Raw genomic sequence first — 18,156 nt, forward strand, 5'->3', positions numbered from 1 at the left:
TAAACCCATAGGGCCGGGTTTGGGTCGTGACAATATGACACAGCAAACATAATTTTCTCAGTGTGATATGTATCTGAATTGCCAAATGACTATATTTATCCATGTTTGTTGTGTAAGCTATAGATGATTTCTAGCAGAACCCTGAATTTTTTTGCCAATTTTGAGACTAAGACCAGAGAAGGTGCAATAACTACAAAACACAAATATAGCACCCATCCAAAGAAAATATACACCAAAAGGGATCCAAAGATCCGAATTGCACTAAGAGGTAGTGCACCATGCCTAGACAATTCAAAAAAGAGGGTCCATCAAAATCTTTTGCATTCGAACAAGTAGAAGAACCAGCAGGGATGCCCAAACACACAAACACTAAACTAAAGTTTATTACAGCATCAGAATTCCAAAATAAATGGTTGCTCATAACCAGGTATCATATCATCTAATATGATCAAAACAAAGTGCATTCATTTAAGAAATAATTTAATACTAAGACCCACAGACATTACCTTAACAAGGCAACTACTTATAACAGGTTCTAGCACAGCCAACAGATGATCACCTAGACTAGTGATGCAAATTCGTCCAAAAGATGAAATGGAACCTTAGACAAATTGACAATTTTATTAATACGGTCCATCAAAGAGGTAGGTGTGAGCACTAGGAAGCCGTTTTCATGTTATGTTGTGGGATCAATCTAGGGGCTTCAAGGAGCTAATCATATAGGGGGAATAAGAGGGTAATGCTAATGATTGGAAGGCACCAAGGGGATGCCAGATGGGAAAAAGATTACAGCACTTTAACAAACATAAAACAGGTGTCACCATTTTATCAGCCAAAGCCAAAAGTGAAAATATCTATAAATAGCCCCTTTACTAATGCCTTGAGGCAAACACATCTTATCTTTCACTAATTTTGACATATATGGAGGCCTCTCTGCCTCTCTAACTCTCATTTTCTAGCAGTAACATGTACAAAGGCAGAACCGGGGTTGGAAAAGGGACCGTGACCCACTTAAAGCTCTCAAAAGTCCTGCTAAATATTTCGTTGTTTGCTCCTGAATATCTTAGATTGTAAAGAGTTGACACCTAGAAAACAGAATACCAAAATGGCCAATATAAAAGATTGAACTCAGCATTCAAAACTAGCACAAAAAAATCATAAACCCACTAAAAATAAATCTAGAGTTTAAAAGGATTTATGTCAATTAAACCAAACAAAATTAATCATAAACCCATCAAAATTAGTAAGAAACCATCAAAAATACCAAAATACTCTCACCCATATTAGTTTTAAATCCATTAAAAAAACAAAAACAAAAGGATACAAATATAAAGCAAAAATTTGTTTACAGAAACAGATTGTTTAAAATAAATTTTTTTTTTAAAAACAGAAATTGTTTCACCAATTTTGAACAGAAATTTCAACATAAATTATGCTATAAATCAAGAAATCTGAAGCAATTAACAGAAGCAATCAAGTGATTTTTATTTTATTTTTTTAGAAAAAAAAAAGAGGAAATTTCAACAAATCTCAAGCAATCTAAAGCAAATAAATATAAAGAAAATTGGAGGGAATAAATACCTGGGGAAGGATGGAGAGAGAGAGAGAGAAAGGAGACTGTTTGTGAAAACAAGGGGAGAGTCTCTCCTCCACTTCCATCATCGTTCTTCTTCTACCATGGCCTCCTTTGTAACCCTAAACACACCGCCTTCCAATCTTCACTCTCTCCCTTCCCTCTTTTTCCACTCACCAGGGGCAACCAAAGCGGCTATTAGTGTGCGCTAGCTATGAGGTCGGTGAAGAGGGAGAGAAAAGTCAATCAGTGAGCGTGAGTGAGAGAAAGGTTTAGGGTAGAAGAGTAAAGGATGTCGATGGTAATGAGGGATGAAGATGGAGAGAGAGAGCCTATAGAAAGAGATGAAAATTTCTTAATTTTTAATTTTTAATTTTAATATTTTTGGCTGAAAGTTTCGTATTTTTCAGTTTTGGCGCTAATTAATTTTTATGTAGCGCCTTTTTTTTTTTTAGTCGCACCTTTCATGATAATAATTGTGTGTTGTGAAAAATGTATCCTGCGTTTGGTTGTGTTTTGTAAATGTGATTTGAGAGTGTAAGTTTTATTTTGAGTTTGTGTATTGTAAAATTATGATTTGAGTGTAGAAAATTTGTTTGGTAAAGAGTTTTGAAAATAGTTTTGGAAAAGAGGTTTGATTTGAGTGGGGAATTGTTGATGTGATATTTGATATGTGATACAAAAATTTACAACTCATAACTAAACATATAACTCAAAATTATTTTAAAACACATAAAAAATTTAAAAAAATTCAGAAAATATTTTTCCCGAGTATGTAAATCAATTGCCAAAAAAAAAAAAGAAAAAAAAATCTGGAATTCAGAGGACATCCGGGTGGACGTCCTCAATGACATCCGAGTGGACATCCGGGTGGTCTTTTGGGTGGACTTTCTCAGGCAAAATTTGACAAAAAACGCGGCCTGTGCATCAGAGTTCTCTGCAGAGAGTGTGGAAAATTGATTTCAAAACCATAACCAAACATCATACTCAAACACAAGTGTAGAAAATTGATTACAAATCACAACCAAACAGAGCCGTATTATTTTAAACAATTGATTTATTATGTGTAGTGGAAAGTATATAATCTTTAACGGTTGATTTTTTGTGCGTCGTGAAATATTTAATATTTTTAATAGTTGAGGTATGTGGATCGTGTATAGTTAATATATTAACGACATGTTATATGCACGTTATAGAAAGTTTTATTATTTAAGGTTTTTTTTTAATTTGTATTTTGGTTTTGGGACTTTTTTTTTTAAAAAAAAAAATTAGGAATTGTATATTTTATCTAAAAATCAAATTGGAATATTTTATACAATCACACTTATTTAAAAAGTGTGATTAAAAAGTAGTAATGTATATAATCACACTTTAATTAGAATGTGTGATTAAAAAATATATAAATAATCGCACTTTAATTAGAATGTGTGATTAAAAAATATATATATAATCACATTCATTTAAAAAGTGTGATTAAAAAGTAGTAATGTATATATAATCAAACTTTAATTAAAAAGTGTGATTAAAAAATATATAAATAATCACACTTTAATTAGAATGTGTGATTAAAATATATACATATATATATAATCACACTTATGTAAAAATTGTGATTAAAAAGTACTAGTGTATATATAATCACACTTTAATTAGAAGATGTGATTAAAAATATATATATAATCACACTTAATTGAAAAGTGACATAAAAAATAAATATTATCACACTTAATCAAACTAAGTGTGATTAAAATATCAATCTAATTTTTTATCACACTTCCAATAAAAGTGAGATATTTTTTTTGTCAAAGTATGATCTTTAACTATTTTTGTGGTAGTGCCCCCAGTCGGCAATAAGTACGAACCACTTTTACAAACAAATGAAAGAATTTTACTAGAAAAAAGTCTACTTGTTTTATTGAAAAGAAAAATTACAAGTGTTTTAAGAAAAAGCTAAAAATAAAATACTTTGAGATTGGCTGTGTTCCATGGCCTGAGAATAGCTTTGTTATCCATATCTTCTAGGTGATATGCTCATTTTCCTGCTAAACCAATCACTTTGTGTGATCCTTCCCAATTAGGCCCTAGCTTGCCATCTCCAAGTATCAAAGTGTTGCCTATTACTTTGCATAGTACTTAATCTCCAATCTTGAATTGCCTTGGGTGCACTGTTTTGTTGTATTTTCTGAACAACTCTTGTTGATAAGAGGCAACGTATACCAATACCCTTTCTCTTCTTTCTTCTGTAAGGTCGTGTTCGAGGGCTATGGCCTTACCATTTAAGTTTGTATCAAAATTCTCTCTTTTAATAGTGGGGAGGCCCACTTCTAGTGGGATTACTGCCTCTATGCCATAAGCCAATGAAAAAGGTGTTTCGCCAGTTGACCGCCGAGATGTGGTACGGTAGACCTATAAAACATGGAGAAGCTCCTCAATCCACTTACCTTTTGCTCATTCCAACCTTTTCTTCAGACCGTCTAAGACTACTTTTTTGGAAGCCTCAACCTGGCTATTAGCTTGGGGGTACACCGGTGTAGAGTTGTAGAATTCTATTTTGTATTCTTCGCAAAAGTCCCTAAAGATTTTGCCATCAAACTGAGTGTCGTTGTTGGATATTAAAGCCTTGGGTATGCCGAACCGAGTTATGATGTTCTGCCATACGAACTTATTGACGTCTTTTTCTTTTATGGATGCGAGTGCTTTTGCCTCCACCCACTTTGTAAAATAGTCCGTTGCTGTGAGAAAGAACTTTCTGTTGTCGGGCGCAGTTAGGAGTAGTCCTACTATATCCAGGCCCCACATTGTAAAGGGCCACGGGCTGGTCAACGATAGAAGCTCTCTGGTTGGTTGATGTATTTGATGTGCGAACTTCTAACATTTCTCATATTTCTTGACATATTTCTCTGAATCTGCTTGTATGTACGGCCACCAATACCTTTGTGAAATTCCTCGGTAGGCCAGCGATTTTCCCCCTTAGTGGCTTTTGCAAATGCCTTCGTGTATTTCAACAAAAATGCATTAACCTGATTGGGATGGGCACACTTTAAGTAAGGTCCTGTGAAGGATTTTTTGTACAATGCTAGTGATGGAGAAGGCCAAAATTGCTGTGATTTTATCTAATTTTGTTGGTTTTTTTTTTTCTTCAGCTAAGATGCCATCTTTTAAAAATTCTATGATGGGATCCATCTAGGAAGGGCCTAGCTCGGCACAACATTCTTCGGCTACTTTGGGCTCTTTAATACTTGGTCTAAGTAAGAAGTCAATCAATAGTGGGTGTGGGATAGATGTATCTACTATTGACGCAAAACTGGCAAGCTCATCCACTTTACTATTTTCCTCTTGGCCGATTTGCTCTATCCAGACTACTTCGAACTTCATGATCTCATTTCTGACCAACTCTTAGTACTTAGCCATTTTATCATCCTTTGCCTCGTAGTCGCCCGAAATCTGGTTGACTACCAGTTGGGAGTCACTGTACACCATCAGCTCGGTGGCCTTCATGCGAAGTGCTGATTTCAAACTTGCTAGCAATGTTTCATACTCCGCCTCGTTGTTGGATGTTGGGAAGCCAAGGTTGACTGCCTGTTCAATTGTTCAGCTATTCGGTGAGATGAGGACTATGCCAAGTCCTGCGCCGTGCTTGTTGAATGCTCCATCTACGAAGAGTTTCCACATCTCTCTGACAAATAGCTTCCAGCAAGTAGAGGGATCTAATGATGTCTTGGGATTAAGGGCGTTGCTGATGCCTTTTTCCAAGTTATTGTCTGTCGCGGACTTTGATCCTCACTGTTTGACTGTCTCAAGACTTTACTTTTGGGTGAGTTCTTGCTGGCAGTGCTACGGTTTGTTCCTTCTTCTTTCTCTTTCATTCTTTCAGTTGCCTCGGTCAAGTCGATTGGGTAAACACGATGACTTCCTGGTGCGAACTCGGCCACGAAGTCTGCCAAAGCTTGGGCCTTTATTGCAGTTCTTGGTTGAAACTTAATGTCGAACTACCTCATCTCCACTGTCCACTTCAAGATTCGTCCAGAAAAATCCGTCATCTCAAACAAGGCTTTTAAGGGGAAGGCCGTTAAGACAATCACGGTGTTGGCATAGAAGTAGTGCGACAATTTTCTTGAAGCCATCATCAAGGCTAAGGCCAACTTTTCCAACTGCAGGTACCTTATTTCAGCGCCCAGCAAAGTGTTGTATTCCTTCAACTCTTACCAACACTACGCTAACTGCATGCTGGCAAACTGCTAGGTACAAAAAGAGCTCCTCTCCTGGTACTTGGGTCACTAACAACGGAGGAGAGGTCATGTAGTTTTTCGAGCTTTCCAGGGCGCGGTCACATTCATCATCCCACTCAAACTTGGCCTTCAGTGCCTGGAAGAACGGTCGACACCTGTCTGACGACCGACTTATAAATCGGTTTAGTGTGGCTGTTAGGCCAGTGAGATGTTGCACCTATTTTACTGTGTTGGGCCTCTCAAGATCTTAGATGGCTTTGATCTGAGAGGGGTCAACTTCTATACCCCGGTTGGTCACTAGAAAGCCTAGGAATTTGCCTGACCCCACGCCGAATGCGCACTTAGATGCGTTCAATTGCAACTTGTGAGACTTCAAAATTTGAAACATCTCATCTAGGTCCTTGAGATGGTCCCCCTCATTTCTGCTTTTGATCACCATATCATCTATGTAAGCCTCCATTGTTCTGCCTAACAATGGTTCAAACATTTTGGTGATTATCCATTGGAATGTAGTCCCTACATTTTTTAGGCCAAATGGCATGACCTTGTAGCAATATAGTTCTTTGGGAGTTGTAAAGGACGTGACCTCATTATCTGGTTTATATATAGTGATCTGATGGTAACCACGATACGTATCAAGAAAGCTAAGTCGGTTATGCCCTGTTGTTAGGTCCACTAGTTGGTCTATTCGTGGTAGGGGAAAGCTGTCTTTCGGGCATGCTTTGTTAATTGTTTTGTAGTCCACGCAGACGCGCCATTTGCTTTTTTTTTTTGGCACCACTATAGTGTTGGAAATCCACCTGGGATAGTGTACTTATTTGATTGCCCCTACTTCCAGCAAGTTTCCCACTTCCTCCGCCACTATCTCTGCGTTGTAGAGTGCCGATCGGTGAGTTCGCTGTATAATTTGTCTGGCAGTTGGATAGACATTGAGCTGATGGCAGATGAAATTGGGGTCAATGCTAGTCATGTCATACGGCATCCAAGTGAACACTTCGATGTTAAAGGTAAAAAATTCCATGATCTCTATTCTCTCAGTGTTGGACAGAGACGAGCCGAGTAAAAAGAACTTTTCTGGATTTTTTCATCTATCGGTACCTCTACCAAGTCTTCCACTGCCTTCTGTTTGGTTATTTTGCTGACATTTGCGAACAATTTGTTGCTTTCTAGCTCTTCGACCATCTATATAAACCCTTTTGCAGCCCGGCTGCCATTTACTGTAACGAAGCACTGTTTTGACATGATTTGATCCCCTAAGACTTTTTCAATCACTCTGGTTTCGTTGGGGAACCGTAATACCTGATGGTAGGTTGATGCCACCGATCGCATGGTATACAACCATGCTCTTTCCAAGATTATGTTGTAAGTGGAAGGAACTTTTAATACCCAAAATTTCACATGTTTCGTCATTGTTCCTGCCTTGACTGGCAGAACTATCTTGTCCATCGGCCATTCTGGCATTGGGTTAAAGCCAACTAAGGGAGATATTGCGGGTGCCAAGTCTCTGTTCTCCAATTTTAGTTGCTTGAAGGTCTTGTAGTACATTATCTCGCAGGAGCTCCCTCGGTCAATTAGGATTCTCTTGATGTCGAAGTTCTTGACGCACAAAGTAACCACCAGTGCGCCGTTGTGAGGGCATTGTAACCTTGCTAAGTCTTTGTTAGAAAAGGAGAAGATGTTCGTTGCCTCCGTTTTTCCCCTTTTGACGGTAGGTTGTGCACTTAGTACTTCTCTCAAGTGCTCAGCTTTTTTAATCATCCCTTTGAGCTCATATACCCATTCAGGTTCAATGATCCCATGAATTACGTTGATTATACCTTAGAGTGGATCGTCGACCGGCATCCCATCCGGCCAGTTGTGGTCCTGGGGAGCCGACTGTGTTCCCCCCTCTATATACTGGTCCAAGTGGCCTGCGGCCACTATCTTCTCCAGATGTTGCCTCAATGGCATACAATTTTCAGTTTGGTGCCCCTTTTCATCATGGAAGGTGTAACGATACCTATCATCGTAGCCCCTTTGCATTTCTCCCAACTTGGCTTGCCGCCGAACGAAGGGTTCGTTGCGTATCTCGTTAAGAATCCGATAGATAGGTTTATTAAATACTGTGGTGATGGCAGTGCGAACTATCAACTTCCTTGCTTGGGAGTCCTCTCCGTTGGATCATTTGCCTTGCCAATTCTTGCTTGGTTGTTCTTCTCGCCCAACCGTGTTTACTTTTGCAGCAGGTTTTCTGTCTGACATCGCTATTGTGCTGGCTTTTGCTTTGGTGCGTGCGACATCTTCTTCTACCCAGATATGCTGATGCACTCTTTCCATTAGGGCCTCCATTGTGAGGGGTGGAGTCATTGTCATTGAATCCCTCAATTTATTGCCAGCCGACAAATCTCGTTTATATTGTGCGATAATTAGGTTTGTGGGGCAATCTCCAATCTGATTAAAAGTCTCCCAATACTGGTTATTGTAAAATCTCAATGTGTCCTTATCGCCTATGTCTATGGAGAGAAGTTGATCAATCTCCAATACCGGTTATTGTAAGATCTCAATGTTTCCTTCTTGCCTATGTCTATGGAGAGAAGCTGGTCAATCTCCATGGGTTTCTTGGTGTTCGTTCTAAATCTGGTCACAAATGCTTCTGCTAGTTACGCCCATGAAGCTATGTTACCTTCTGGAAACCTTTCAAACCATGTTAAACCCAGGTTGCCAAGGCTAGAAGGGAGCATGATACACATTAGAGCCTCGTTTCACCGATACACTACAATAACCTGGCGAAAGTAGCTCAAGTGCATGTAGGGGTCTGACTTCCCCTCATGAATAGTGAATTTGGACTGGTGGAAACCGGAGGGTAATGGTGCATTCTTTATCGCCGGAACGAACGACGAGCTTTGCAACCTTGGTAACGCTTTTTCTGCTGGTTCATAGGCAAGGCGCGGCTCTGGCATTCCAACCTCGACACTCCCATGTGTTCTAGGAGCCAATCGTTGTAGTGCGAAGACTCTGCGGGGGTCACGAGCCTGAGTGTCTTCTTTCCTTCGAGTCCTTTCCTTAAGCACTGTCCGCAGGTCTGTCGACCTAAGCAACTCTATGTGCCTAAATATCGTTTGGTGCGAATGCGAGGGCCGATAATTGCTTCCCTCCGTGTAAGACCTTTCAGTCCTCGTTCTTTCAGATCTGGAGTAACGAGTCCTGGAAGTCCTTGATTGTGTATCGCCTGACCTGAGGCTTCTACTTTCAGCTTGTGATGGTATAACTTGTTTGTCACGATCTTCTGAGTGGTAGAGCGTGTGTTGCCTTTGCCCTCATTTTGTGTTGCCACCCCTTGGCCTTTTATTTGGCGCTTCATTGTCTCCATATCTGCCGCCATCCTCCGTATCAATTCATCTTACTCTTTTACCCGATCTTCTAGAACCTGAGGATCCAACCTCCGCATCTGCCTTTCAGGGTTTTGAGAAGTGACGATGACTGAAGCCCCGTCTTTCCCGTGCGTCCCTCTGCGGGTTCCGTCGTTGGGGATCTAACTCTGCTATGGACGGGATAAAAGACAAGCCTTCGCGCCTCCTGCCCCTCTCTGGGGTTTTCCCATCAGTAGTAGAGTGTGGTAAATCTTCATTGTGCGCCATTGAAATCAGTTGAAAGAAAACTTAATCAAGAGGTTTTTTTTTGTGATTGCTTCCCACAGACGGCACCAATTGTACGAGCACGAAATAATCTTCTCGTATAATCCTGTTGATCAAGTTTGCACTCCTTCAAACATCGTTGCTTTGTTACCTGAAAACACAAACGTGAGCTAGCCGGCGGGTATGTGCCGGAAACCTCTCCGATGCTTAAGTCAGCAAGTAGACAATAGACAAAAATTCTGTGTATTCGAGAGTATAAATTGTGATACCTATACATAGGTCCTGGTATGAGCTTTTATAGATTCTTCCTGGCACAATCCTAGTAGGACTCCAATTCTCTTTATAAGAGTCCTCATAGGAATCACATTTCAAAGGATAATGACATCCTGATAACTCCTTACTCACTACCAACCAAGTGAGATTGCTCAAACCTCCTGCCTTAGCTCGGTAGTATACTTAACCGAGCTAGCCTGGTCTTGCTTCACGCTGGACAGAACCAAGGTGGTATTTGACCGAGATAACCTTCAATCCGGTGTGCTACAAATATACCCCTGTCCGGGTTGCTATTTATATCTAGCCAATATGCTCCAGTCCATGGACTGATATCTGTACAATTCAAAACCGAGCTATAAAAGCTCTTAGCTCGGCTGCAAGGGCACCCCTACGAACTGAGGAGTCTACTTAGCTCGGCCCAATACCTAAACCAAATGGACCTAGCTCGGCCCAGTTTATGCATATAAATTACCCTCTCAGATAGGGTCTTTTACTAATTTATGATACTTATAGACTTATATTGTTTTTTTTTTTGTAAATTTTTTAAAGACTGAATATATTTGAATTAATAGTTTAGGATTTAATAGATTCAATCGATAGTCTAAAGGCAAATTAGATTTTGATTCATATACTTTAAGCACTTATTATTTTCAATCGATAGTTTAGGAACTAAATAGATTATTTAATGATATTTTAGGAATATAAAGTGTAATAAATTCAAAAAAAAAAATTAATAATTAAAAAGCATTTTAATTTTTAAATTTTTTTAATTTAATTTAATTTAATTTATTTTTTGGAATTGCATAAGCTGTATGAAATTTAAAAACATTTACCTACGGCTTCTTCATAATCAATTTCTTTAACTAATTTAAATTAATTTTCCTTTACAAATAGAATTATTTACACTGAGACTCCATAACTATTAATAAGTATCATTTTGACTATCTAAATTATAAAAATATACAAAAAGGCCCTCAAACTATAAAAACGTACAAATAACGCTCCTAAACTATAAAAACTACAAATTAGACTCTTTAACGAGAGGAGTCAAAGTGAAACACACTAATAATTTAAGGGATCTATTTATATGATTTTATAATTTAGAGGATCAAAGTCATATTTTTTAATAGTTCATGAGGTGTCTGTGTAAATAATCCTAAATAGTAAATATAAGTTATACTAAATTTTGTAACAAAATCTTAAAATAAAATAAAAACATAAATCATAAATCATCTCCATAAGTTACATAATTTGTCATGTTTCGTTTGACTTTCAGAAGGAAGAAAAAAAAGAAAGAATTTTTATTGAAAAATAAAATTAGATTAATAAAAATAAACATTAAAAAAATATTTTAAAACTATTTTCGACCTTTTCAAAATATAAAATTATATAAAAATGATAAGTATTTATTTATTTATTTTTTAATCAAATTAATTTTAAATTTTTTTATAAAAATTTTCTAAAACAAATTTGTAGAAATTAAACCAAACATAAGCATTAGTGAAGGTTGTAGTCGGGGCAATTGATACCAAGTTATACATATATTTTTGGTTAAGCTATAAAAAATAAAAAAATAATAAAAAATTAATTGAGCTGCAATGCTATAATATTCCACTCACTATTTAATGCTACAAAAATTAAAATATATTAGAACTTAAAAAAAAAACAAAACCATGAAACATTGAGAAAGCCCACAGGCCCAAGCCTACCCCTATAACTTCCTTAGGGCTCAGGGTAGGGATATCGTAAAATGGCTTTATGGAACCCGTGTTATCCGGGTTGGGTTCCCACCAAAGTGGGCCGAGTCGGCCGCGCCATTTTCAGTTAAAAAAGACAGAGAAGTGCAGTAAAGGAAAGCAATGATTTCATAATTTTCCCATATTGGGGATCATATTAGGAGATGTTGTTGGTTTGTCTTGGAGTATCACTATATGATATTTTAATAGTGTTGTAATTGATGAAAATGATAGGATTTATAAATTTGTGTTGGATGATTAGATAATATAAAAAATATAGTGAATTGTGATTAGTGTGATATATGATCACATGGCGCTTCAAGACCAACCAATATTTTTTCTCATATTAGAGCTATGGGTAATTATATTTGCTCAATAATTTGGTCTAATTATTATATCATTTTCTCATTATATTTATTTATTTATTTTACGTTTTATAATTTTTTTCAATTCTATTGTTCCAAATCTCGTAATTTCTCCTTACAACTCTTCTTTTTGTCCTCTTTCTCTCTCTATTATTTTTCCATTTCATTTCTCCTCTCTCTTTAGCATATGGATTCAAGGTGGTGGGTGGTTGCAGCAGCAGTTGTTATTAAAAGGGAATAGAAAAAGTCACGGTAATCGTCATTGAGGAGAGAAAAGACATATCTAAAAGTGAGAATGGGGGTGGGAATTACAATTCTAGAGAGGGGTGGTACGGAGGTAGGAAAAGGGCTAAAGGTTTCAAATATGGGTGAATGGGTAGTAGGGGAAAATTAGAGAGGCTAAGAATTTCATATCTAAAGGAGTGATAGGAAATGATAAAAGGGGTAGGGGTTGCAGAGGGGTGGTAGAAGGGCTTTGGGAGTAGAGGTGGATAATGAGGGGAGGAGAGAATGGGTTGGGTTTTACAAAAAAGTGGTAGAGAGGGAAACGAAGGAGATGTGAAAGAAGTTGAGATAGGTAAAGGCTAGAGCGAAGAGGGATTGAGCAGTAGTGTAGTGCCTAATCGCGTGGAGTGGTGGTACTGAAGAGGAGGCAATGGTAGTGGTAGTGGAAAAGAGTAGGTGTAATGAGAAATTAGAGAATTATCTAGTCTTCCCATAACATTAAACACTAGGAGAGGATATGTATTTGACCAATGATGTTTTTGTGATCTTTTAAAATTATTTTTAATTTTATATGTCATTACAATCTCTTACTAGTAGACAGACACTACCAATGTGATATTTTAAAAAAAACCTAAAAGGAATTACTCCCTAGTAACATCGTGTTTTAAAAATATGATTTTAAAAGAATTAATTGAAGTATGTGTTTTAAAGACACAATTACCAAAAAAAAAAAAAAAAAAAAAAAATCAAAAACAAAAAAGAGAATTAAATTTAATATTGCTTGATTTTAGAAAAAATTGTGTTAAAATAATGACATGTTTTATTCTCTCTAAAAAAACTCAACTTGTAACATTCGATTTATTATTTCATGCATAGAGAGAGTGGATCTTACCACAATGATAAGCAGGGCCCAATTCTTAATGAAATCTAAAATTTAGATGAATGCTATTTTTTTTTTTTTTGTATTTTATATAGAACTTATTTTTCTCTTCTATTTTCGTAATTAAAATTTAGAGTTACTCTGACCTCTATCAACTGCCATTTTTTTTTTTTTTTTTTTTTTTTTTTTTTTTAAAGCTATTTCATGCATCTAATGCAGAAATGAAGTCCTCTTAAATGGTCCAAAATAGCAAATAATCTTTAACTTTTTAAAGATGAGTCCCTTTGTCTTCCACGAGATTATTGCCTTTTGGGGCCCAGACAAATCGTTTTTACATATGAAAGAAAGTACAATTTTTTGGAATTGAATGATGATAACAGCGTTGCCAACTTTTTATTCTTCTTCTACAAACATTATCATTATATCCCCACTCACGACGAGGATGTCATTTGCCAATGAAATTTTGACAAGACATAATTTCGGTATAACAGTGATATTTGCAACTAATAAAGGTAAATTATTTGATCGCATTTATGAAGCCGAACTTTAATTTTCTTCATTGATATGGATTAAGGTTCTAATAATTCTATGGTCATTTAATTATAATTTATCCGTGTGAAATTCTATCAAATCCTCATCAGTAAAAGTCATCATTTAACTTTATCCAAACCTCGTCAGTAAAAGTTATCATTTAGATTAAAGGCCTGTGGCCTAACCCAGGCCCAATTAGCCCATCAGTTTTTTTTTTTTTTTTTTTGGTTGCCTAAAGGCATACATCGAGTGGGTTGGACTAGCTTGAATAATGCCCATCCATTGATCTGTGCGAGGCGACCCGTGAGCCCGACAAAAAAAAAAATATATATATATATATAAATAAGCACAAGTTTAAGCCGACAAAAATAAAAAAAACATATAAATATGCACAAGTTTAAGCCGTTGGATGAGCAATTGCACAAGTTTAATCCGGTGGGGGTCTTTTTTTGGATTGAATTAAATTTGATTGTCAACCGATTATATCAGGTCAAGACGTGCGGAGGCTAGATAGGGCTTCAATAGGACCTAGGTCTAAGCCTTTCAACACTAGGCCGATCCAATTCGACCCAAGAAAAAGCACAAGCTTAGGCACTAATTTTGCTAACCAGCCCTAAAGAGATTGGGGAGAATTATGTACTTATGTTATATGTTGCCAGGCTTGCTGACAGTTGTAAGCTGGACTTTTTTTGCTGCCTTAGAACTCTATGTTTCCTTTGTTTCTTTTCTATTATCTTTTTTTGTATCGTTATTGTCCCCTAGTTTTATCTTTTTATCAATCAACTTCTCTTATTTGTTTGCCAAAAATAAAATAAAAAATTCCTGCAAGGCCATAGTATAACTTACTTCTTAGAACTAATCAGTTTTATTAAGCGCAAGGCAAAAAAATTCCTAGCAAAATTAGTTACATCAAGTAGAAAAAGAAGTCCTAATCTATGTATCGTTATATGATAAAATACTAATTACTAAGTCAACAAAATCGGCAAAAAATGAAGAAGAAAACATTCACAATAAGTCAAGAGAAAATGAGTTGCCACCAATGAAACAAACAAAAGGACCAAATGCTCTCAACATCTCAAATAAATGTCACCTTACCAACCAGAAAACTTGGATTGAATTGGTAATATACAAACTCTATACTATGCAGGGTAGGCTTTGAGCATGTATGAGCTACCAGAAGTAAACTAATGCCTGTGTTTCTGGAAAGCAAACTAGAAATCCACCGCTCTCCCGGACCTACCACTGATGAGGTATTGACTGTAATTCTCAAATATTGCATAACAGAATGTGATTATATGAGATAGAATGCAATAGAAATGAAGTCAGGAAAGTGGGTTACCTACTCTTTAATGCTCAAATCAATTTCAAATTCAAATTCAGGAAAGATGTAAAACAGAAATAAGAAGAAATATAGCAGACTGCACCGAATAGAAGGCAGAAGCAGTTTCAAATTCTTTCAAAGAGAATGTTGTTAACCCTGATAGACTTTCATTTCCGTTTTCAAAGGAAAATATAGTTAAACAGTAGAGCATTCAATTGTTACAATCACAAAACAAAAAGAACATCAATCACTCTATTCAGTTTCAGTTTTCAGCATTTACTTTTCAGAAAATTTTACTTTATTCGTTTTGGGTAGTGGTAGAGAACTCTAATAACAGAGCTCTAGTGAGGTGTCAAGCAAAAAGAAAAGAAAAGAAAAAAAAAGAAAAGCAAACTAAAACATCACATCATCATGTGAGACCTACCATTAGAGCTCTTAAATTAAAACTCTCAAACATTATTGATAACATAAATACATTTAAAAAGTATAAATTTGTGAAGAAAATTTTAAAAAAATTTACTAAATACCAAAAATACAAAAACATATATAAAAATTCAATACATTTTTTATATTTTTGTGTATTTATTAATTTTTTAAAATATTCACAAATATTTTACTATTTAAATACATTTAAGGTGCATCTAAAAAAATAAAAAAATTATTTAAAATTTTAAAAATATTCACTAAAAACAAAAAAAATATGAAAAAATAAAAAACTCAATTTTTAAAAAATTGAAACCAAACACACCGAATAATTCTGAGTGGATACACACTCCTTACCTCCATTCAAGGAAAACCCAACCTATCCCTGAAAGATAATTAAAATATACCAAAATGAAAACAATGCAGTTTTAGTTCAAATAACTCTTGAGTTGTTCATAAAATGATAACCAACCATTATAGTACTCAATTGTATAAAGCAGTAGTTTAGTTTATTGATTATTGGCAAGAAATGTAGAAATATTCCCTAATATAAGACATCACTACGATGATCAAAACTACACAAAGCACAAAGAAACTGATAGGATCAACATATTCCAATAATCACTGAACAAGGGATAAACTGCAAAAAGAGTACCAGTCAACTCAAACAAACATAATAATGTGTCACTAAATAGGTTTATACGTACAATAAGCAGAAGGAAATGGCACACAAATGAAAGATTTGAGCAGTGAATGAGAAAACAGGTGGGCTTTTTATTCACACCATAGTCACCCAAAAACAATCCACTTACATACAAATTATTTTCACGCAGACAAATATAAGAAATGTCTATGATAAATACCCATAAAAATTCAAGACATAGATCTTACGGAGAAGAACCGAAGCCCTTTCCATTCATCACACAGCAGCCTCTTTGAGAGCATTCTACATACTTAGACAGCAAAAGCGGAAGAGAGAGCAACAAACAATTTGCCACAGTACCAAAGCGAGCGCAGAAACTAAAAGCATCCATCAACCTCTCTGCCAATTACCCAAAACTTGCAGTATATAAAGCACAATATCTAATCATCTTTGCAAATAAGCTCATCCAAACAAAGCTAGCATTATCACTTCCAAGAACCCATCATTCAGCATCTTAATTATAATGCAATTACCAAGCTTAAAGACCAAATTACAGAGAAATTGGATGTCTCTACAGCAATCAAGTTGGATACTTTGAACAATTCTTCAAACCCAATTCACAATCATCATTTTTCAACATGCCACAAACTCAATTCAGAGGAAACCAACCGTGGTTTCGCCAGAAACAGAGAGCAAAATGTCCATTTGAAACAAAAGCCCTAGTTTCTCAAAATAACCCACCTTCATGGATTGTACCAATTCCCAAAATCCAACATCAATTTGAGCCAAATTTCTGAAAATTCCTCCCAAATTCAGTCATGAATTCATCGTTCTCTCCCCCTCTCCTCCAAAAAGACCCAAGACTTAAACAAATGGACTCTAAAAACCCTAGTGATAGAATGCATTGAAACGAAGCGGTAAAACCCTAAAATCTAATAGGTCAAGTTGCACAAACCCTAATTATTCCCCCTCCCCCCAAAAACACTCACTGAAAACCTAAAACCCTAACCCTAGATTACTAACAAATTTCTCATATCTTCACACATACAAATTAAAACGACATACACATATATCAACAACAATCACCCAAATTTCAATTCATTTCAAGCTTAGCGCTGATCATCTTCTCTCCTTCCCGAAGACCCCGATGGTGCACCAGACAACGAAGCGAGCAAATTGAGATGCCCCTGAGCTATCGGGAGATAATTCCCAACCCTGGCAGCCGAAGCTTCCCCCATAGGTTGTTGCTGAAGGAACCTTCCAGAAAACGAAGCCTGCGACGCCATGGCCGGTGAAGGAACCACCATCTCCGGTGGCGCCGCCGCGAAACTCCATACCTGGCCGAAGTCCGGCCGAGCCGGTAGAGCCCAGAAGCCACCGGCTGGGCCCACTACTGCAGCGGCCGCGGCAACGTCGTCTTTGCCGCCGCCGTCGACAGAATCGTCGTCGGAGCGGAGTCGCTTCCCGAGGATAAACGGCGTCGGAGTGATCAACGGCTGAGATGGCTTCTGATCGAGCGCGGCGGAGATTGAGGAATTGGAGGAGTTTCTGACGGAGACTGAGACGGTGGAGAAGCTTGCCGGAGTTGTGCCGGTGCCGGTGGCGGCGATGATAGATGGCTCGGCTTGGCGGAGGAGCCACTCGATGGTCTGGCCGTCGGACTTGTGGCCCAGCTCGCGAGTGAGCTGGAAGACCCTGGCGGCGCAGATGATCGGCATGCGGATGCGGCGCCCTCGGCCGTCGACTTTGCTGTGTCGGTCTTTCGCCGGCGGCTTCTTGACAGATAGAGCGCCGTTTCCAGGCGGCTGGAGGCGTTGCTGCTCAATAATTGCGCCGTTAATTACGCCGTTGGCTGCTCCGTCTGAAGTTGACATGGGTCTTCTTCAACCAATTTTATTGGAGAGGAGTTGTAAACAGAGATAGGCAAAGAGATCAAACTGATATTATTTGGATATAAGCGTTTGCAGCTATGGATGGAAGTGTATTGGGTGTGAGAGTGTTAGAGAGAGAGAGAGAGAGAGTGGTAGAGAGGAGGAGGAGGGGGGTGGGAAACAGAGCTCTAATCATTGAGCGGCAGGAGCTGGTGGAGACAGGAGGAGGGCACATGGGTGGTGGGTCCCACTTATTACTACTAAATACTTACACCAACACAGCTTATTCTCTCTCTCTACTCTCTCTTTCTTCTTCTGGGTTAATTACACATTCCCCCTCAAATATACCATTATTTCTCTCCTTCCCAAAACAATAGTCCTTCTTAAGAAATTTAACCTTTTTTTTTTCTTTCTTCTAATAATATAATTATTATATTTTAAAAGTATCAATTGTTATAATTATATTTTTTTG

General features: G+C 37.3%; 1 protein-coding gene across 1 annotated transcript; it reads right to left on the reverse strand.

The window, feature by feature from the left end:
- Window positions 1-15,920: 15,920 nt before the first annotated feature.
- On the reverse strand, window positions 15,921-17,918 carry LOC114256149 (transcription factor TCP7). The gene has a single exon (XM_028195756.2). The coding sequence runs from the start codon at window positions 17,685-17,687 to the stop codon at window positions 16,923-16,925; it is 765 nt and encodes a 254-aa protein (XP_028051557.1). The 5' UTR covers window positions 17,688-17,918; the 3' UTR covers window positions 15,921-16,922.
- Between the last annotated feature and the right edge of the window lie 238 nt (window positions 17,919-18,156).

Source organism: Camellia sinensis, chromosome 11, assembly GCF_055761805.1.
Source record: "Camellia sinensis isolate YWXY chromosome 11, ASM5576180v1, whole genome shotgun sequence".
Taxonomy (NCBI): Eukaryota; Viridiplantae; Streptophyta; class Magnoliopsida; order Ericales; family Theaceae; genus Camellia; species Camellia sinensis.